This window comes from Vipera ursinii, assembly GCF_947247035.1.
Source record: "Vipera ursinii genome assembly, chromosome: 1".
In the NCBI taxonomy this organism is placed as follows: domain Eukaryota; kingdom Metazoa; phylum Chordata; class Lepidosauria; order Squamata; family Viperidae; genus Vipera; species Vipera ursinii.
This window is the reverse complement of record NC_139512.1, coordinates 127,963,474-127,986,977: the sequence shown is the minus strand read 5'-3', so window position 1 is coordinate 127,986,977 and position 23,504 is coordinate 127,963,474. Positions and strand designations below refer to the sequence as shown.

Below are 23,504 nucleotides of genomic sequence, written 5' to 3'. Positions count from 1 at the left end.
CTCTTCTTTTTCTTTCTACACTTAGTAATTCAAACTTGTTATTGTTCAGGAGATAATGAACAGCCTTTAAAACAAGTACCCATTGATATATGCTCTTCTACAAGTTTGCCCAACACTGCTTTAAACAGTGTATTTAAAAGGATGCCCGTGTCTATGTTCATAATCAAAGTATGTTTTGGATAAAAAATATATCCTATTGTCAGTCTTGAATCTCCCAAATTCAAAGAAACATATATTTTAGTAGAAACAGTAAAGTGTGTGAATTTGATATTAAAATTAGCTTCTATTAAAATATATCTTCCATGAAAATCTGATGTTGATTTTATTAGATGAAATCTATTTTATTACATCTTGTTTAAACTGTTGCTTGCCATAAAATGTCACTTACTGAAGATAATTATCTTTTTTCCTTTCTTTCTGTAGTTAATGTTACGTGAAATGAAGCCACTTCCGGTGGATTCTAGAATATTGTCTCTGGCTGCTCAGATTACTGAAAGTCCTGATCAGGATATTCCTGTGTTGCTGTTAAAGTTAAAAGGTAAGTTAAGATCTTAGGTGCAGCACCATAAGGTAAAACTAAAGCCTGCTATGTGCTGAGCCTGCTATGACAGGGCTTTTTTTGTCATAGAACGCACCGGAACGGAGTTCTGACACTTTGTTTTTTACAGATTTTCCATAGTTGCATTCTTTTCCTATTGTTTCCCTTCCTATCCTCGTTTGTTTTTGAAAATGCCCTGCTGGTGGTATGGTGTGAGCGAGGTCCCCTCTGGCGCTGTCTGCCTCCTCTAGGAGGAGCCATGAGGCGCCGGAGCACCACAGCCAGAGCGTGGCTTGATTGGCTGGGTCGGACCATGTGGTGTGGAAGCCGATGGTGGCGGTGGGAGACACACAAACATGGAGGCCATCTTTCACGAGAGACCTTTGCCTTCCCTTACAGAAGGTGGGGTGTGAGGTTAAAAAGAGGCGAAGCGAGAGGAAAGAAAGGCGGCTGGCATAGAAGCTTGCCCAACAGCGAAACTTTAGGTTCCTCGGGTAGTTCAAAGGCTGGGATATCTATGAAAATCTCTTTTTAGTCTTTTATACTTTTATATTCAAACTGCAGGGGGGGAGAATAAGAATAAAGTCAATGTCTTGTGATTTGGAGGTATTAGTATTAATAATAATATATATTAATTGTGTGTTGGTCAGATATAAAGATAGACCCACAGAATGAGGTTTAATCAGATCTATTTATTAAATTGGGTTTAACTTAAAGGTAAGTTAAAAGTAATCTGTTCACTGGCAAAGTTTCAACTTTAATTTGTTTCAAGTCAATATCCATATTAAACTCCAAATGTAGCTTTTTCTACCTTGTTGGACAACTTCTTAAAAATAATTCAATCTTTTGCAAGCAACCAAATTTTGTTTTGTTGGGCCAATTTCATTCACATAGGAAGCTGACATTTCCACTCGTTAAACTAAATGGGTATGTGTATGCCAGTGGTAAATGTCCCAAAAGATTAATAAAATGTCTTCTTGTGATTTGAAGCCACACAGTGCATGGTAACATTAATAGTACTAACTTACCTTGAATAAAATCCTAGTCGTTTAGATACATTAAAAATTGAAGGGTGTTTTTTTCAAATACAAAGGTAAACCTTGTAGGGTAGGCAAGGCGGGTTGTATGACGTATGTGAGTTCCAACACTTTTTTTTTTTACAAAAAAAGCACTCTGCTATGCTATGATTGAACAACATTCAGTATTCTGTTACTGTTAGAGTCTTTTGTTTGGGGTTATTGGAAAGAACATTTGTACATATAGAACAGATATTCTAGTATTACAGAGAAGAAAGTCTTGATCATTATGGGAATTACGACGTTGTGAATTGTTGTGAATCTTAATTGTATCTGATTTTAAGATGTGTCTTTAATTTACATGCTTAGTCTTGGTTTTTGTGTATTTACAAAATTAATGTTGTTATGCAGGAAATGAGATATTGGAAGGCAGATAAGGAAAAGGGGCAATAATGCTTGAAGCAGTAAGATTGGAAACCAAGGGGAAGAAATAAAACTATTCATATGTTTCTAAATCGATAAAATGGGCTCAGTTTATAACAATACTTCATATGACATCTTGACCCATTAATCATGGGATGAGAATTAGAATGTGTTTCTGTATCTTAAGTCTTCTAACAAAGAACTGTATGATATGATTTATGTACAACAGAGCCAATTATGAAGGACACACAATACAAATTATACAGGAGAGCAATGAGATAGTGAAAAATTGGGAATTGGTAGCATGTTTTCTGATGAACAATTTTTATAAAAAGGCATAACCTTGATCAAATCCATGCATCTGATAAAGCAGGCTACAGGTCATGAAAGCTAATATCTTGATAATTGTTTTACTCAGAAAAAGTATACCAGACCTATGATAAGAACTAGTATTGATCTGTTAGCAAATCAGATGCACATTGGCTCAACACACTGAGCCATAAACTGTTCAGCCACATTTATCTTTGGCTCTGCTATGCAAACTCACTATAAATGGTGAGTTTATAGTTCAGAGTATCACACAAGCCTAGAAAATCAGGTTTGGTAAATCATGGTTATTTTAATCATGGTAAGCATGTTATGCAAATAGTCTGAACAAAGTGAGACAGAGAATAAAGCATAGTAGCATTTCAGTTAGAGAAATTATCCGTTGCTAGACAGCTGCTTTCCAGTAAAGGAAGTTATGGCCCAAATTTATTTTAGCTGTGCAGAATAAGGAAGTGTTACTCTCTGATTACCACACTTCCAACTCAAAATTAGCCTGATATTACTGTATTATGGACACTGTGCACATATGTTCAAAGCATTTTCTCATTGACTAAACAGTATTTATTTGCATTTCTGCTGCTTCTTGATTCATTTTATACCACCAGTTTGATTTTTGCCTGCCTTCATTTTCTTTTTAAAGTAACTTTTAGTACTATGTTTTCTCTGTAAAATAAAAAAATAACCTTTTTGATGTGAATTATATAGCTTCTTAAATTTTATCTAACCACCAGTACTTTAGTAACTGACTAGATAACCCATGACCTGTTTGGTCATTGTTTCAGAGATATTTCCTTTCCAGACTTCTCTAATATCTTCAACAATCTCAAAGTTTCTAATTTTTTTTAAAATTCAGATAGCTATTAGAGATGTATCTGTCTTAAAAATAGCCCTTTGAACCTATACAGCACAGTCAAACAGCAGCTGACCACTGGAAATGTTTTATTATATTCTGTATGATGTCATAACCTGCTTTATGATATTGCCAAAGTTCAGTTCCATGGGAGTTACGGATCCCAGATTTTGGGTCCATTCTGTAAGTTAGCCCATTTGAGTACCTTGGTTTTGCCCTATGGTGCATCACTTCACCCACTTAAATGTTATAGAAATCAGAGTTTTAGTAGTATATAGATATTCCAAATTATTACCTGATTTTGTGTTTTTGCTATGCTCCCTTCTGACCTGTCTTTCAGCCTTCTGTATTTGTTATTTATAGAGGGATCCAAACCTAAGCAGTTTAATTTTTTTTTCTTAGAAATTTTAATAACTGCATCCCCAGGAAGTAATGAATCAAAGAAAATTAAACAAGACTTATACTACTGTGATCTAATCCAGTACTGTCTAGTAGTTCTTAAGCAAGATTATACAAAAGTGCCTGGAGGATGGACTACTGCTGCCCAGATAGCAGAGATATTAAGGTAAAAATACTGCACGGTTACACAACTGTATTTCTGAACTGCTTTAGTAGCTCTGTATTAGCCCATGGCTATACTATTTGCAAATTACAGAGGGGATTTTTTTTTCTTTTCCTTCTCAGTCAGTGTTGTGTAGGTCTTGAAGTGAAAACAGAACATGAGGAGTTTTACAGTAAACTGCTTCCTTCTGCAATAGACAGCCTTCTCTTCTTGGGAAGGCGTTTGCAAGCACAATTTGCTCGGGCAATCAAGGTATTTGAGCCATTTTGTAATATCTTGACAGGTAGTCCTCGACTTATAACAGTTCATTTAGTGACCATTCAAAGTTACAAGGGCACTGAAAAAAGTGACTTATGACAGTTTTTCACACTTACAACTGTTGTAGCATTCCCAGGGTTACATGATCAAAATTTGGATGCTTGGCAACTGGTTCAGATTTATGACTGTTGCAGTGTCCTGGGGTCATGTGATCGCCTTTTGCGCCCTTCTGATAAGCAAAGTCAATGAGAAAATCAGATTCATTTGACAGCTGTGTTACAGTGATTCACTTTACTGGCAAGAAAGATCATAAAATGGGACAAAATTCACTTAACAAATGTCTCACTTAGCAACATAAGCTTTGGGCTCAATTTGGAGTCGTACATCGAGGACTATTGTATACAAAAATGTTGATATGGGCAGGCGAGGGTTCCCACCTTTTCTGTTGCCTGGCCTAAGTGATGCTTGCAAAGACATAATTTCTATGCTATCAAGACCCAAGACTGTTACCAAAGCAGCACATTGTCCCTTTTTGATAATGCGTGTTAATTCTCTGCTTGACGATATGGACAAGGAAATTGTTGAACTTTGGCTACTTTGAAAATGCACCAACACATAGCTTCATTAATTGTTTATTCAGACTAATGGAACAAAGAATATGGAACTGTGACAAATATTAGACCTGCCTCTGGTTGTAGGCTGAGGCCACAGTAAACATTGCCAAGGCAGATATTCTGTTGTTGACTCTTGATGTATTTATTTTTCCTTTTACAATGTATCTGTGCTTACATTTTCAAGCGATAAGAGTAATCAATACATAATACGGTAATTTCTGACAATTTTATTTGCCCATGTATTTGCATGTTTTTGATGAAAAACAGAAATTAATAAAACAGCATTTACTTTCTAGTAGTTTTAATATCTGAAAAATACATACCACTGACAGATTTCACAGAATCCTCACACTGCATCTAGTTTATGGCTATACAGTTGTATAATTTCCAATTCCAAAAGTATTCCAATTGATTTAGCATTAACATTTCTTCCTCCTCTAACATTTAATCAAATGTGTTATTTTAATGTCATATATCAGCTTTCCTGAACTTAATTTGTACTACATCTCTCATCAACCTCAGTATCATTCCTGATAGGAAGCATGAAAGTTGTTATCCAAAATATATTGAAGGTTCCAAATTCAGTAAGAATAAAAATACATAACATTCTACGTTTTTAAGATCTTTGTGATGCACAGTACACTTTTGTGTACTAGTCATTGTAAGAGACATGCTGGATCCTGCAAAGAAATAGTTTATACTTGGTTGGAGTAGTTTCAGAATCAGAAGGAAAGAAGTTATTTTCTTACTGTAACTTAAGTAGACCCCAACCTTGCTTCCCTCCTCCTTTTTTCAGTTTTAGAAGAATTATTATCTTTTTAACAAATATAGCTTGAGGGTATAATCACTGTTTATGTCTTTCAAGAATTTTAATTATCAGTTTCCCTTTGTTTTCTTTAAGGATGAAAAAAGGAATGAATTTCTACATTGTTTCAGGACAGTGACTGATGCCACCCGTTGGTTGTGCAGAGGTCACATCCACCTAGTAAAAAATGGTAAGGGAAGAAAAGCCTGGGAATTCATTGGGTAGGAATGTTGTTATGGTTTCTAATTCACCTGCGATCTGCATTTAGAGGGTTGCTGTTACCTCCCATTCCGAGATAAAATTAAGCATAGATTTAACTCCTATTTGAAATGGGTGTTCTGTTTTTGCCCTAGTGCTTCAAAATAAACACTTCCAGCAATCGCTGACAACCGATGATGTGGAAACAACAATCCAGATTCTGTCACTCTTGCAGAATATTTTAAGAACCAATAGGTAATTATATGCCAAAGTGTACCTTTAACATCGAAAACAAAGATTGCAATTCATCCTAAAATATGAATAGTTCTTGTGGGTTAATTAGCTTTTCGTCTTCATAATTCCATGTTCTTCATTCTAAAGAAGAGATACAAGATTAAAGCTACAGTTTAAAGTTGGCGTCCTTTTTTTTTTTTACTGGTGGACATGTTTGGCATGTCGGACACAGGCGGAGGCTTTCACAAAATGAATGCTGAGAGAGGTGCTCCCCTATTCATGAAACGAATATTGCAGGGACGTGGCTGGATATAGAGCACCAGCTTTGGGGGGGGGGGAGGTACTTGCCAATGTTCTTCCTTGAGATGCTCCTATTTTATTTTATTTTCAGTAGCTCTTGGGAGCCAGTCTAGAACATATTCAGCTACCTATTATTTCGGTGTTCAAAGAATGCTCATGGGACTCATTAGCATGCCACCTTCTCATTTCCTTATTACAACATTTTTTTAAACTGTAAAAGGCAGATGGGGTGGGGAGCCTGACATGCATCAAATAAATGTTTACATTCGTATCCCCTGACTTGCAAGTTGGTGGAGCCTGATTCAAAGGATTTAGTGTGTACGTTTATATTACAGTGTGGTTGGGGTTCTTCTAATCGTGCCCATTTCCATCCACCATTTTTCCCCCCAATATGATTTCCTCTCTTTGTGATTTTCTCAGTAAAGCATTAGTTCAAATAACCAAAGAGGCCCTACACTTCCTTCTGGATGAACTTATTTACAAGATTTCCTCTACCACCAACCCTGCCAGAGGAAATGCAACTGTTAAACTGTTACTTTTGATCACAGAATCTGATGCCCAACTTGTTATCACCATGAATACTCGCTACAAAGGTTAGTCAAAAGATTTTGGATTTTGAAAAACATTCTAGAATAATAAATTTTGGCATTGAACATTCCTTGGGAAGAAGCTGACTGCAATCCAAACAGTTTGTTACGTGTATCGGTTCTCCAACCTAGCACTCATGTTATTGATTGTAAAATGTATGTATTGGGCACCGTTTTAAAACAGTGAATATTATAGGTGAAGTCCTGTAAAGGAATCTAGCATTATGTATAGTAAAGCAGTATAATCGATGTACAGATTACTTATATATGTCTTATATTGCCACAATCATATTCTAGGAAAAGCAGTGGATATATTTATTTAATTATTCATTCAGTCATTCATTTATTATGAATGTATATTCTGCCTTAACCTGCATTCAAGGCAGGAAGCTTTATTACCATATCCAATATAAAGAATCCATTAATTGTTTAATTTTTTCTTTGGATGTTTCACTACTTCTTGACACTGGTGTATATTTAGTGTGGAACATTTTAACTTTTATCTTAGTATCTGTACCACTAGTAATTTGTAGGACGAATAAACTAGCACTTTTTCTTACCAAGTAGCATATTTATCTTACCACATCTCATTTATTAAGGACTACATACTCTTCTAAGCAAGCAATGGACTGGCAAAGGATTTGACAAGAATCTCAATCAATTGCTGGACTTGCTGGATGCAAAAAACTCCAGTGCTTGTGAAACACAGGTATAACACAAGTATACTGTGTGTTTTGTAGAATTCTGTGTGTGATGGAGGTAGCTTGTGTTACATTTTACCAGTGTATTCATATGTGTTTCATAGCTTCTAATCTGGTCACATAACTGGAAACTGACTATGTGAGGGAGAACTATTATAAAAGTATCCTGAAATTGTAAGCTTAATTCTTCATAGGGAGTTTGCCATATCTCCAAGCCTGGATCTCCTTCTAATTCGATTATAAACCAGCCTTGGTTTGAATGTAGACTAGTAAATTGTCAAATCAAATAAAGCTCATAGAGATTATACATTTTTAACATCTACAACTGTTTAATTACCACATGCAGTAGAAAAATAAATAAGCTAATTTGTTAATTTCAGAGACTACATCAAGCAGCGTGCGTGATCCAGGCATCTTGGAGAGGATATCAGACACGAAAAAGATTAAAGCAGCTTCCAAAAACCATAACTATCTTGCAAAGGAGATTTAGGTAAACTGTGGAGGGTTTTTAAGCAAAAACAATATTGTATTGTTAAAATGGGTTGGAAAGTACAGCTACAATATAAGGATTTTCCAGACCTTCCATCAGGCCAAGGACATCAACATAGATATGTATTTAATGAATAAAATCTCCATATGTAGAGTTTTTTTAACCTGAAAATATCTGGAGGCTTTGGGGGAATAAGCTTATATGTAAAGTCACAGTAGGCATAATTTCTCTGTATTGCTCTTCTAGGAAGTAACTTGCTTCTGTAAAATTACATTAGAGTGAAGGAAATAGATTAGAATTTCTTCACTCCTTTTTGTATTTATGCATTGCCTGAGACTTATACAGTTCTTTCTATTTTATTTATTATATTTATATGGTGCCCATCTTATCTAGAGGCGACTTTTGTTAATACTACTATGATTAATTCCTTTCTATGCCTTCAGTATTTGCAGATATTCTGGTAAATATATGGTGCTGAATTGAAATGATTTTATAGCTTTATGTCCCAATTCTTTTTATTTGTTAATTTTTTTTTATTGTGATTGGACTCACTATGCTACAACTATCCCCTGATTTATTTATAAAAAATACAAAAATTTCCTAATTGATACTTGTTTGAGAAATCCACTAGAGGGCAGATTTCACTCATGGATTTTCAGCCCTGCAGATTATTTTCAAAATCAAAATTATATGCTTCATTGCTAGACTATACTATACAAGATATAAATTATATTGCCTGATCCCATTATGCACACATACATACTTTGTGTGTATGTATGTGCATTTTAGTCACTCTTGATTCCAGGTGACTGCCTGAACTAATCCCTGCAGGGGTTTTTGGTAATAATTTGAGAAGTGATTTGCTCTTGCAATTTTCCTGGGCCAAGATAGAGAGTGACTGGCTCAAAATCAACCATCTGGCTTCATGTCCTGGGTAGAATTAGAACTCACAATGTCCTAGTTTCTTGCCTGGTGCTTTAACCACTGTACCAAAATGGACTCCTATACATAAGTGTGTGTGTGTGTGTGTGTGTGTGTGTTTGTGTGTGTACGCGCATGCGTGCACAGGAAAAGAATGCTCTTGTTTACTCTTTTCTTTATGTGATTCTTCTCAGAAATGCTGAAATAGATCTTGCTTTTAGATTCAACTAGGTCAATTAAAGTTTACTATCACATAGCAGCATACATCATTAGCATTATAAAATAATGTGGGACCAGAGGAAGACACTGTCCATGTCTTCAAAATGGAAGGGCATGGAGGTGAGGAGTCTAGGCAGTCACTGATGAGTTTATTTTTGATATTCAGAATTTAGAATAAGTACTAAACTGGGTCCTGGGGGAAAAAAACATAAGAACTACGTAGAGATTGCAAAGTTAATCAAGAATAATGCTGTCCTTTAAAAAATAGCCCAGACCTCCCAAAATATAAAAAGAGTCCCAAAATATGGCTTTGCCCACTCTGGGGGACTTGTTTTGGCTGTGTCTTATGGAGCAAATCTGTTTCCTTTTTTCCTCCATCAGGCAATTAAGAGTGAATGTCAGTAATACACTAAGAAACAAATAATATTGCAATGGACAGGTTTTGAAGGTGCTGAATTGTCCTTCATTAAGGAGTTTGAGCAGAGCTGAATGGCCACTTCTCAGGAACACTATAGTAATAGGCAGGAAGCTTCATGATGTTAGAATTCCCTTAACTCTTCTATTTACAAATGGGTGGGCAACTTTGGTCTATGGAAGAACAAATGGCAGAAATTCTCATGACCTAGCCCTAAACAGTCTTGAACCTGGAAACAGTTTAAATGTTGATAATAGCATTTTCAGTGTGTGTGTGTGTGTGTGTGTGTGTTTAACAAAAAAAACTTCTTTGTAGAGCTAAAAGAGAACAGGAGTTGCAAAGTTTAAAAAGACAGAGAGAAGAAGAGCACCTCCGTCAACAACTGCAGCTTCAGAGACAAAGAGCCATGAGGCTGTTTCATGAACGGCAGCTAACACTATTGGAAATTGTCCATGCAGGTATGATGATTACAGAACCATGAAGAACCATTAGGGGACAGGTATCCCCTTTTCTTTCATTTGGATTTTTTTTTGTCTTTGCTTTGTTCCCCAAGGTGACATCATTGATGCTCTAAAGGACTTTTTATAATTTATCATGGATCTATTATACAAGGAGTAGGGCAAAAATGTGCTGCGATTTGTATTTAGTAAAAAGTTGACTAACCAAGGCACCATTCAGTATAGCTGCATTAAAATGTATATAAAATCATACAGTACATTTTGCATTATTTTGCTTCCAGAGCACAGCTTGTGAAATGAGCCCGAGAAGGCCTTGGGTTTGCTTGCATTCTTTGTCTACTGGAAAATCCCTGCCATCGGTTTTTAGGAGAAAGATAGCAACCCATGTTTATCTCATCATTTGTGTCAATTGCCTTTGACTATTTTTTTAATATATTTTATTAATTTTTTACAATAATCCTTAGTGCTTAGTGAACAGTGTGTTGTCTGGGTTCATGTATTTAAAAACAATCAATAGTAATTAATTTCCATAATTGATCAATATGTTGGTTAATAATATATTACCTTGATCATCTCTTCTTCCGGTTATATTCTCCGTTTTTCTACATTAAAGAAATATAATTCTTAATACTTTCGATACATACAAAGTTAAGTATAAACATTTTTCTAACATTTGTACATATAACGATAACATCAACATATAACATCTTTTCTAATCAGCTTGTTTCAATTGTATTTATAGAAGTCATATTAAGTCGTTATATGTCCTGTTTTCAAGATTCTTAAGTTTAATTTCCCCTCAATATTCAAACCACTCTTACCAGTCATAATTTTCTCAAATTTCATTACCTTTGAATATCCAAACTTTTCATTCAAATACAGCATCTCAATATTTTTATATTTTATATATTATAAAAGTATTATACTACTTATATATCTTATCCTTCTTATTATAGGACCCCTTTATGTGCAAGCTTTGTCTGTTCTTTTGGCCATGTTCAAACAAGTATTTAATCATATAGTACACCATCTAGCAATCTTACTATAGGGCCTCTTTATATCCAAACTTTATATATATATATTTTTAACCATATTTAAACAAGTGTTTAGTCATATAGTATTCCATCTGGTAAGTTGAATCACACCTCTTAACTACTCTTCTTTTGCCAGGTCACTTTCCAAATCAATAGGTTTAGCTTGCCAGGTTGTATTTTTGTAGATGATGTTGAGGATAAAAATGACAAGTTGAGTAGAATATTCGTTTTTTGTCTCCCACGCTTTGATGATTCTCCTGACAGTCTTTAATCCATTTTATTAAATCTTTTTTGTCCATCAGTTTGTTTTGAGGTCCTGGAAGATGAAACATCTTTTTTATTTCCTTTGTTGTAGCAAAATTTTGCGGATTTTCTTTTGTTTGTATTAAGTTGTAGTTCTCTTCATTTGTAGCTTCCATATTTGAGTCACTTTCCTCTAGTTTGTATTCTATTGTCTGATTTGTTTGTTCATTCTTTCTCATATTTTTGAGCACTATTTAATTGTAAGTTTAAGTTACAGTAGAGATATGTTCATTTATGTTATCAAAGTTGTTTTTAATCTCATCATGATTTAAGAATCTGTCTCAGCATCACATATATTTTCTTCTGGAATGTGTTTGCTTTGTCTTGAGTCATTTTTCCTGCAGATCTCTGATGTTCCAAGCTGGGGTCTTCAGGAGGAGGTATTAGGTGTGGTTTTCTATCACTTTTAAATAAATATACAACATCCATTTTATCTCCCCTCTCTAAGTAGTTTTTCACTGGTACCATAGTGTCTTTAATTAGCTTTATCAAACCAGCCCATCCTAAAATCCAAACAACCAAGTCTTATGTGATTCTTATCTTTATATATGGTTTTTATAATCCAATACATTTCCAATTTATCAAGGCACCATTGAAAACAGTATTTTGTAACAATTCTTTTCAGGGGTCTTATAATTATCAACCAGCCAAGATTTCAGTCCAAAGTGAAACCTGAAAGCTTTCCAGAATTCCCGTTTAGAAGATTAGCCAAAGGCCAAGGTTTTTCTTTCTCTGCAAACAGTTCTTAAACTTAAAAATGCAGCTTAGTGTATTTATAATCCCAGAAGGTCAGCAGTTTCTAAACATATAGTTTCACTCTGTAGTAGATAGCTCGGTGCTTTATTCCCAGCTGTTTTTTGCTATTTCTGGATGTCTTGCCAAATTTTGAGTCAATGCAGCTATAGTTTTCTCTAATCCTCCACTAGATATCACTGTTCATTTTCCAACTTTTAAAGCAAAGAGTTATTATTTTATAAATATATATAATTTCATCAATACTTTTCCAGGTATGAAGTTTTAGGAGTTTTGTTAGTTTTCAAATTTATCCAGACTGTAGTATTTTTAACCTCATTTCAATATATTTTTGTTCCCCATAAGAGTTTAATTTAGCGCTTCTGTCTATGGGAGCGTGGGGTGTAGTCCCCTTTTTTCTCACTTTGGGAGAATTTTTGCTTCTTGGGGATCTTTTCCAGGAAATCAGATATAAAAATAGGAGAGAGAAGATCAAATTCCTCACCCAGTTTCAAGCACACTGTTCACCATTGTTCTGGTTGGTGCCTTTGGACTTTGGCTGCAAGTAGCTTGGGCTGGTCAGCGAGGTGTAGCCAGCCTTTCTCCTGTCGGGTTGGAGGGCTTCCCCCAGATCTAGCGGAATGACTGTTCCACGATCATCGGAGCACCCCTCTTTCTTTGTCGCCTCTCTAGGGCGAATTTAGACCCATTTAGGGTCCCCTGGCAAAGCGAAACTAGCCATGGGGTGCAGAGCTCTGCAATCCCTCGGCCTTGCGCTATGTGCAAAACTGGAAGTCTCAATTGTGTTTGACTATTAATGCCTAAACCAGAAGTGTAGCTTGGACCTGAGCCAGAATTGTTCAGTAAAAGTTAACAATATGTCTAAATTTAAATAATAGTGTAACAGTTCAGTGTTGTATTTGGTACAAGATCCTATTTAAATAATGCACAAATAGATGGTAGGGTTAGCACAATAATATAATGTATCAAATATTTAGGTATTATAAATGAAATTACTTCACATCTATAATAATATAGTCATGTTGTAATATCTCCCTTCCTATCATATTAAAAGTTAGAATTCAGTTGATACCTCTGGTACAAATTTGAGGACTATATCAATTCTGTGATGTCATATTATGGGTATCCATGAGATAGCAGGTAAACATGCTGTGCCTAGATACCTATGGTCTACAAAATGATCCTGGAAGTAACTACAGTGGCTTTCTGTTTTAAAAAAGGTTGTACTCTAACCGTGTACGGTTTCTTTTCTGCATCTTTCATCTAGCTAGAATGAAATTCAGATCTATCTGCTTGTGTGAATTCTGATTTTCTAATAATGAATATATATGTCTATCTCCCAGGTCAGGTAGATAAGCATATGCATGAAATGAGAGAGAGAGCAGCCCTAACTATCCAAAGACACTGGAGAGCATTTAAAGCAAGGAGAAATTTTCATCAGCAAAAAAGAAATCTCAAGGAATATAAAGCAGCTGTCCTCATTCAGAGAGCGGTTAGTACGCAAACCAACTGTTGGCATGAGATGAAACATTTTGCATCAGTATATTTTAAAAAAAACATTTCAAGTTCAGGACCTCCAATACATCATCTGACTTATATTTTAAAATTAGGTTGCTGATGGAACACTGCTGTCTACAAAAACCCAAGCAATTCATTAAAAGCATTGTTTCAGAAGGTCTGGTCTGCAAGACTCAAATTGGAATAGTACTATGTTTCCCCGGTCTTTTTTTTTTTTTTGCCTCCCAAAGAGGCAGCAGGTCTTATTTTTTTCGGGGGGGGGAGTGTCTTTTCAACTCACCTCACTGCAGTGGCATCGATAGCCCCGCCCAGCTGGCCCACTTCTTCTGCAGCTGAAGGTGTAGCTTCATTCTGCAGCTGAGAATGGAGCTCCGGCCTGCATTTCGCCATCATCAGAGGCCTTTCCGGAAGGTCTGTGCATCTGAACCGAGCTACAGATTGAATCCATAGCTTGGTTTTCAGCTGCAGTGGCCTTCCGGAAGACTTCTGGCTGCAAAGTGCAGTCTGAGCTCCATTCTGTCAGCTGCAGAATGAAGCTGCTCCTTTGGCCGCAGAAGAAGTGAGGCAAGGTAAGGCAAGTGTCGATCCATGGGAGGCCTGGTGGCAATGGTAAACACGCCCCCACCCTAGCTTGGTTTTTAGGCATGCGCCTCACCCCAAAACTAGGGCTTATTTTGGGGGTAGGGCTTATATTAGCCCCACCCCAAAAAATCAAGCTATGGCTTATTTTCGGGGTAGGTCTTACTTTCGGGGAAACATGGTATATCAATAGCACATTTTAAAACTATTCTTGTTCTTGTGGTGGCACAGTGGTTAGAATGCAGTATTGCAGGCTACTTCTGCTGACTGCTGGCTGCCTGTACTTTGGCAGTTCAGTTCTCACCAGCTCAAGCTTGACTCAGGCTTCCATCCTTCCAAGGTCGGTAAAATGAGGATGACTCTGTAAACTGCTTAGAGAGGGCAGTAAAGCAAAACTTTGCTATAACTTTGCTACCAGTTAATTAAATTATTCCTTATTTCAGTCATAGTCTAAACCACAGGTCTGCAACCCGCGGCTCCGGAGCCGCATGCGGCTCTTTCAGCCGTCTCCTGCGGCTCCCAGTCCTCTGCCATGTGCAGTCCAAAAAAAAAAAGTGGGACTAAAACAGTTCAACCAATCAATTCAAATATGCAGGGTAGGTGCATTTCTCGCCTTGGCTCCACTCTTCAGTCAAACCCTGTTCTGCACATGTGTGCATGTACACACATGCGCACACATTTTTTGCGGCTCCCAGTTTTTCCTTTTGTGAGGGAACTGGTTCCGAGTGGCTCTTTCACTGTTTCAGGTTGCTGACCCCTGGTCTAAACTAACTTGTTTGAACCATGCTGTCAGTGTTGAAGTAAGTCTTGTTCTAGTAGTATCTGCCTGGAAAAAAAAGGATCAAGAGGGGGCAAAAAACCCTTATTTTGTCACAGTTTTTAGCAGCAAAAGTAATTATCACACATTGTAGAAACTCATTAGGGAACAAAATACTAAGCTACATTGATTCTTGATGTCTTTTACCAAGGATATTCTTTTTCTTATGGGCTTCCTACTTAGCGCATTGGCCAAAGAAAACTAAAGACTATAATTAGTGTTTCTTTTTCAACCCAGCAAACAGTGGCAAATCTAAATCAAATCTCTGCAATGGCTTCATGGTTGAAATAAGTCCCTTCTCAATGTCTTTTTTAACAACTGTGAAGGTTCAACTTTAGCTGCATCTGCAGCTGTAATGTTTGCCCATCAGTTCAATTTCAGACCTTGCTAGAATGAGTTGTAAAGAATGAATGTCATCCGTGGAGGATTAGGGCTCATGGCCACCGTTACAGGATCCATCTCCTTTCCTATTCATGAAAAGGGTGTGGAGAACACTGCAGGGCCCAGGATGTGACAGTTGTTTAGGAAGATACACTAAAAATCCTTAAATGTGATCCATCAACATTGATCTGCATTGAAGATAGAGATAATGTAACATTTCTTTTTCTAAAATTTCCATGTCACTAAGAAGGCATTCCATGAACCTGACCTACGAGTTGATACTTTTATATTAATATTTTGTTTCAATAAGGTGCTTAAGTTCTTGGAGAAGAAAAGAAGAAAGAAACATTCTTTCTGGAAGCAGCCTGAATCTCTTTCGGATGAACAGAGGATATTGTTGCAGCAAAAGGTGGAAAGCTATATCAAACTGCACCCAGTAAGTCATCATTATACTCCTATCCCCTGGATTGTCTCAAATGTGCTTTTTTCTTCAAAAGACAACTGGATTGTTTTTTTCCTTGAAAATGCTTCACTTCTCATCCAAAATGCTTCCTGGATGAGAAGTGAAACATTTTCTTCTTCTTCCTCAAGAAAAAAAAACATTTCAGTTGTCTTTTGAAGAAGAAAAAAAAAGCACCTTTGAGACAACTGTGACCTGGATGATTGAGAATCTCCAAAGACATATATCTCCTGGATTTTCTTTTCAAGCTTGTTGAAGATTCCTGGATATTTCAAAAAATTCTTGGCAGACATTTAAATACTGCAATGTTTAGAGCTGTACATTTTGCAGTAGTCCTAAATTAACTGAGTGTAGACTAGAATGGTCCAATGTCATGCTGTGGTTAGTTTTTATGGAAATAATTTGGAACTGTGTCATTGGTCATTGCACATCTGCCATTACTAATACACCAGAGTAACCACTGTAAATTTAAGTTGATTACAAACTACTTGAAAACTGCTGTATGGGAATGTTATTCAGTGAGTATTCAAAATTACGGTGGCACAGTGGTCTCCTAAGGCCATTCCTCCTTCAGCACATCTGAAGTCACAAGATCAAATTTTGGGTACTTAGCAATCTACTTGCATCTATGACTGCAGGTGTGCTTCAATTCCCCCACCTGCATATCGATCTCCCCATTTGTGCTGGACCAGTATGCATTCAGCACCATTTATGCTTGTTTGCCCTGCTTTGGCAGAAGCACTGGGGCTGAAGTAGAGGCCCACAGCCTTTAGCAATCCCGGTCAACCACCCCCCCACCCCAGGCCTCTTACTCAATCCCAGCACTGCCAAGGAGTGCGCTGGCTTAATTCTCATGCCATAGCCCACTACCTCAGCACCACAGTGCAGTGTCCCAGCCACCTCTGCCACCCTGCACTCCACTTACTCTACCTTCCAGCACTCTGCTCCTCCCGCCATTCAAAATGAGAATAGACCATACAACTGTGAAGGTTTATGTGTAAAGATATACGTTCTTTAGAATACAAAAAGGCTCTCCAGGATTTAAGATGCTTTATATGTGACTGGACAACAATTCTATCACAGAAGCCATTGACTGACAGGTGTCTTATGTAAATTTGTTGCAGAACTGCCAGTTGAATTGCTTAGAAATAAGGGTATTTTGCAGAAACTTTAAGGCTCTGGTTTAGCAAGAAGCTGACACACATTGGCGGCGGGGGGGGGGAACGATAGGAATCAGCAATAATACAGGTCCTCCACCTACAACCGGTCACACAGTGAACGTTAAAATTCTGATGGACCTAACTGGGAGTTACCTGCAACTTGGATTCAACATTCTGAAGGTCGCCTCCTCTCCCCCCCCCCCCCCCCCGTGGTCATGTGACTGCACTTCAAGAACTCAATAACCAGGTCACATGTATGGGCCTTTGCAGCATTCCACAGTCATATGACTACATTTTACAATGGTTGTGCCGAAACCTGGCGTTTACTTCTGGTTTTCTGCATCCAAAGTAAAGCAGAGCCTTGGATTCACTTAATGACCACTGTGATTTGCTTGATGACCTTTACAACAAAATTTGTAGAATCAGACTGATTATGTGATTGACTCATTTTATAACCATATGCAGGCTCCATTACAGTCGTAATTTGAGGATTACCTATAACGGCTTTACAACATTGCCTTCAAATATTGAAAAGTAATAATCCATATACATATTTTCTTTAATTTTGTTCCCTCTGCCTAGCAAAACATGCCAATGGTGCGTAAATTATTATGGCTATATAAACTGAAACTATGCCATGAATTACCTGATCTGCTTTTATTTGATATGAGAAACATAAAATATTTGGTAGGGTTGTTTGGGTTTTTTCTTTAATCTAATAATAGGAATTTGCTTCTTCCCAAATCTTAATTAAGAAACTAAATTTATTCGGAGATGGATCAGTGGCTTCAGAGAGAAAACATAAAAAGAAGCACAGTGATTAGATTTATCCAAGGAATGTAAATGTGCTGCAGACCCTTGCAAAGGCTTGAAGCTGATAACCGTTAATGGTGACAGAGGCTGTAATTTTTCTCCAGGCTTCTGCAATGTCAGAAGAAATGAGCAGAGAACTTCATCATCAAGCCCAGGAAAAACTAGCCCACTATATGCTGAGAGAAAGAAAAAACCAGAAGGCAAAACAACACCGAGAGGCTTTGCTAGTCCAGGTTCACACAGATGTGGATCAACTGTTAAGTATGTGTCTGTCTCATTTTGCTCTTGCGTAGATTGTCTTCCTAGGTTAGTTTTGATGTGGTGAATACTGATCAACATTAATATCAGACCTGAATTATCCAAGTAGACACTGGTTCGCCCAGCTTGAATTTTCTTCAGAGATCATCACTGCTGTGTAAATTATGAATTCATATATCCTCTTGATGCTGAACTATTATAGTTGTGCTCCTTTTAAAATTCTATTTTTCATATTGACCATTTGGAGGTGCTGAAAGAATTACTATTTATTATTTATAAAATTGATTAGCCGCCGTACAGGTATGTAGGTCTTGGTGTATTCGGGTCTTTTCCTGTGTAAGATTGAGGGTGTCTTGGCGACGTTTCGACGAGGTCCCACTCGTCATCTTCAGGCTGGTGTCTTCGACTTCGTGCTTGTGCTAGCAAAGCGTGATCGGAGCTCTATAAATATTGGTGGGGTGTGTTGGGTGCTGGCTTTGTTGCTGTAAGCGGGTTGGTTGGCTGTGTTGTTACATGTTGATTGGTTGATGGGGTTATTGTTTGTGGATTAGTCGGCTGTTTTGTAACATCCTGTGTGGCTGAGGTGTTGGCTGTGTGCCCATTAGTCTTTTGTGTTGTAATGACACAGCCCACAAAAGACTAATGGGCACACAGCCAACACCTCAGCCACACAGGATGTTACAAAACAGCCGACTAATCCACAAACAATAACCCCATCAACCAATCAACATGTAACAACACAGCCAACCAACCTGCTTACAGTAACAAAGCCAGCACCCAACACACCCCACCAATATTTATAGAGAGACGGCAGCTCCGATCACGCTTTGCTAGCACAAGCACGAAGTCGAAGACACCAGCCTGAAGATGGCGAGTGGGACCTCGTCGAAACGTCACCAAGACACCCTCAATCTTACACAGGAAAAGACCCGAATACACCAAGACCTACATACCTGTACCCGTGTAAATCTATGAAAACATATACACATACATATACACACACATACATATATACATACATACATACATACAGGGAGTGCAGAATTATTAGGCAAATGAGTATTTTGACCACATCATCCTCTTTATGCATGTTGTCTTACTCCAAGCTGTATAGGCTCGAAAGCCTACTACCAATTAAGCATATTAGGTGATGTGCATCTCTGTAATGAGAAGGGGTGTGGTCTAATGACATCAACACCCTGTATCAGGTGTGCATAATTATTAGGCAACTTCCTTTCCTTTGGCAAAATGGGTCAAAGGAAGGACTTGACAGGCTCAGAAAAGTCAAAAATAGTGAGATATCTTGCAGAGGGATGCAGCACTCTTAAAATTGCAAAGCTTCTGAAGCGTGATCATCGAACAATCAAGCGTTTCATTCAAAATAGTCAACAGGGTCGCAAGAAGCGTGTGGAGAAACCAAGGCGCAAAATAACTGCCCATGAACTGAGAAAAGTCAAGTGTGCAGCTGCCAAGATGCCACTTGCCACCAGTTTGGCCATATTTCAGAGCTGCAACATCACTGGAGTGCCCAAAAGCACAAGGTGTGCAATACTCAGAGACATGGCCAAGGTAAGAAAGGCTGAAAGACCACCACTGAACAAGACACACAAGCTGAAACGTCAAGACTGGGCCAAGAAATATCTCAAGACTGATTTTTCTAAGGTTTTATGGACTGATGAAATGAGAGTGAGTCTTGATGGGCCAGATGGATGGGCCCGTGGCTGGATTGGTAAAGGGCAGAGAGCTCCAGTCCGACTCAGACGCCAGCAAGGTGGAGGTGGAGTACTGGTTTGGGCTGGTATCATCAAAGATGAGCTTGTGGGGCCTTTTCGGGTTGAGGATGGAGTCAAGCTCAACTCCCAGTCCTACTGCCAGTTTCTGGAAGACACCTTCTTCAAGCAGTGGTACAGGAAGAAGTCTGCATCCTTCAAGAAAAACATGATTTTCATGCAGGACAATGCTCCATCACATGCGTCCAAGTACTCCACAGCGTGGCTGGCAAGAAAGGGTATAAAAGAAGGAAATCTAATGACATGGCCTCCTTGTTCACCTGATCTGAACCCCATTGAGAACCTGTGGTCCATCATCAAATGTGAGATTTACAAGGAGGGAAAACAGTACACCTCTCTGAACAGTGTCTGGGAGGCTGTGGTTGCTGCTGCACGCAATGTTGATGGTGAACAGATCAAAACACTGACAGAATCCATGGATGGCAGGCTTTTGAGTGTCCTTGCAAAGAAAGGTGGCTATATTGGTCACTGATTTGTTTTTGTTATGTTTTTGAATGTCAGAAATGTATATTTGTGAATGTTGAGATGTTATATTGGTTTCACTGGTAAAAATAAATAATTGAAATGGGTATATATTTGTTTTTTGTTAAGTTGCCTAATAATTATGCACAGTAATAGTCACCTGCACACACAGATATCCCCCTAAAATAGCTATAACTAAAAACAAACTAAAAACTACTTCCAAAAATATTCAGCTTTGATATTAATGAGTTTTTTGGGTTCATTGAGAACATGGTTGTTGTTCAATAATAAAATTAATCCTCAAAAATACAACTTGCCTAATAATTCTGCACTCCCTGTACATACATACATATATATATATATATATATATACCCATAAATTACAAACTCTTTTTAGCAAGAAGTCCATAAGAGCTTTCCAGTCATTAGTAAATACAATTATTGAACTTTCTCTAATCAAACAAATTAATTTTGCCATCTCTACTAGTTCAGTAGTTCTAATATTTTCCACAACATTCTTCAGAAACAACACAAGAGATTTTTGTGCTTAAAGCAGAAAATTCAAGTGATATTTTCCCCATGAGAATATTTTAGTTTTGGCCCACTCTGTTATACTATTACCTGTCATTGCATTCTCTCAGTGATTAGTGCCATTGTTGACTATTACAATTGGTTCCATGTAGAAATTTCTTAATGCATCCAATGTTTGCGTGTTCAGGATTGAATAGATTTGCCTTTTAAAATGTTAGTTATAATTTTTTTTCTATCATTTTTAGTCCTTTTTGTTTCTATCATTTTTAGTCTTTCCTAAGTTTGATCTCTACTTCCAAATTATGTACTAATAACACTGCATGTTCTCATCTAACATAAGACATAATGCATAATTGGGAAAGGTAGAGATAAGATGTTGAACATCAACAGAGCTTAGGGACCTTTTTATTGTTTTCTGCCACAAAATAAGTAGTAAAATGAGCTGTACTTTCACAACATTTACTGCTAAAATTCAATTGGGCTCTAAAGCCTGAAAAATTAGTTTCAGATTAAATGTAATCTGTTCTAATCTTTTAAAGCAATTGAAGTTATGATCATAAGTGAATCTTATAATAGCAAATTACATATATTAGACATAAACCCATATGCATTCAGGCTTCTTACATACAATTCAATCTTACCCCAAACTGCCAAGAAAAACCATTATGATCTGGGCAATTTCTCTTCTTTATATGCTTATCTCTGTTCTTTGATTTCTTTCCTTTCACAAGTGATATGTAGCATGAATATGTAGCTTCTGCAAATTCTTTAGCTGCATTGCTCCTATTTGTATTTACTATTGCATTGTTGTAGGATGCTACTTTGAAAACAAAATGATAAAAGCTGCAAATGCAGAGGTTAACTAAGTCTTCTAAAGAAAGATATCTACTTTTGCCATAGATGCTCCAAGTCTCTCAGAAAGTACCATGAGGGATCTGAATGTCTTTATGAGCAGATCAGTTCCTGTGGCAGCCAAAGCCAAACAGTCCCATAATACAATGTTAAAATACATGCAGTGGCCCTGGTGGAAGAAACTTGAAGAAGATGACTTTTTTAAAGAAGAGGTTAATTCAGTGGATCCTACAACTGCTGAATTGGAGACTTTATTCATTGGTGGAAGAAGAGCATGATTATTATAAAACATGTTCTAGCTAAGTATGCACTTTTTCTTCCATGATTTTCCCCCCAAAATGTATTAGCTATTATCTACTGAATTCATAACAGAATTCTACATTCCAGAGATTGAAGTATGTGTAGAAAGTTTGAATCTGACTGCTCAGATAATTTCAGATGATATGTAGAATTGTATTTTATACAGTTGTATAGACTAAGAATTGTATAATTTTAACTTTTTAAAATGAGATTTAAAACTGGATGCTGTAGATTTAGAACTGTGGGTGTTCAAAAGGAATGAGGGAGATGCTAAAATTATTATAGGCATATGTGTTGGAGAATAGTTTTTCTTATGAATAGTCACCCTGTATTCATAATATGGAGCCTTCCTACCTGTTCAAATGTTAAGACAGTATCTGAATTTGAATATAAGTTTCTTGGCTCTGTGCTTTGTGCTTAGACCACAGATCGGCAACCTACGGATCCGGAGCCGCATGATGCTCTTTGAGCTGTCCCGTGCGGCTCCCAGTCCTCCTCTGCCATGTTTATTCCTGAAAAAAATGGCACTAAAGAAGGTTAATCAATTTAAACTGCTCTCAAAAAAACTTGCAAAGTTTAAATTGATTGGTTCAACTTTGGTTTGTGGGACTGCCCACAAACCTCTTTGTTTGTTCTAACTGCACTTGGCGGCAGTGGAGGAAAAGACGGGAGGACTAGAAAGGTGAGTGGGGTGGTGGTGGAGGCTTGCAGATCTGCTGCCTTCGCCACCGTTTGCGGGGGGGGTAGGGTTGCCTCCCCCTTCTCTCTGCCAAGGCTTGAAGCAGCCCTGCAAGCCCCCGCAGAGAGAACGGGCGGTGGAGCGCTCCGCCGAGAGAATCGGACGGTGAAGTCTTGCCACGCATTCTCTCGGCGGAGACTTCTTTTGGGGGATCCAGCCTCTGCCGCCCCTTCTCTCAGCTGAGAAGGGGCGGCAGAGGCTGGATCCCCTGAAAGAAGTCTCCGCCGAGAGAATCGAGCAGTGGAAGCTTGCCGCACATTCTCTCGGAGGAGACCCCCCCCCCCGGAAAGAAGTCTCTGCCGAGAGAATGAGCAGCAAGCCTCCACCGCCCCATTCTCTCAGTGGAGACTTCTTTCCTGCAGCCCGGCTTTCTCTTGCAGAAAGCAAGCTGAAACGGAGCGAGGGAGATTGCCAGGAACACGAATCGGTGCATGCTGGGAAACGCCGATCTCGCGCTGCTGCAGTCTCCCTCACTTGGTTTCAACTTGCCTTGCTGCAAGAGAAAGCAAGCTGAAACCGAGCGAGAGAGATTGCAGCAGCGCGAGATCGGCGTTTCTCAGCATGTGCCGATTCGTGCTCCTGACAATCTCCCTCGCTTTCTACTTGCAGAGGTCAGGGCTGGCCATAAGGATCAGCTGGCAATTCCATACAGGTGCCTCTTCCAGACGTTCACGTGGGTCTGACACAAACACACACATGCACGAGGGGGGAAACAACGCCAGACTGCCAGCACCTCTACCAGGTGGGTAGGTCTCTCTCTCTCTCTCTCTCTCTCCACACACACACACACACACACACACACACACAGAGAGAGAGGGGGGGGGGTGGAAGGGGGAAA

General features: G+C 38.1%; 1 protein-coding gene across 1 annotated transcript; it reads left to right on the top strand.

Annotated features, from left to right (window-relative positions):
- Positions 1-426: 426 nt before the first annotated feature.
- Positions 427-22,570, top strand: IQCB1 (IQ motif containing B1; the record flags this gene model as incomplete). Its single annotated transcript, XM_083349858.1, has 13 exons — positions 427-538; positions 3,557-3,719; positions 3,839-3,968; positions 5,490-5,583; positions 5,747-5,846; positions 6,546-6,718; positions 7,312-7,421; positions 7,794-7,903; positions 9,774-9,916; positions 13,350-13,498; positions 15,612-15,737; positions 17,839-17,995; positions 21,676-22,570. The coding sequence occupies 13 exons, from the start codon at positions 427-429 to the stop codon at positions 21,903-21,905; spliced, it is 1,797 nt and encodes a 598-aa protein (XP_083205984.1). The 3' UTR covers positions 21,906-22,570.
- Between the last annotated feature and the right edge of the window lie 934 nt (positions 22,571-23,504).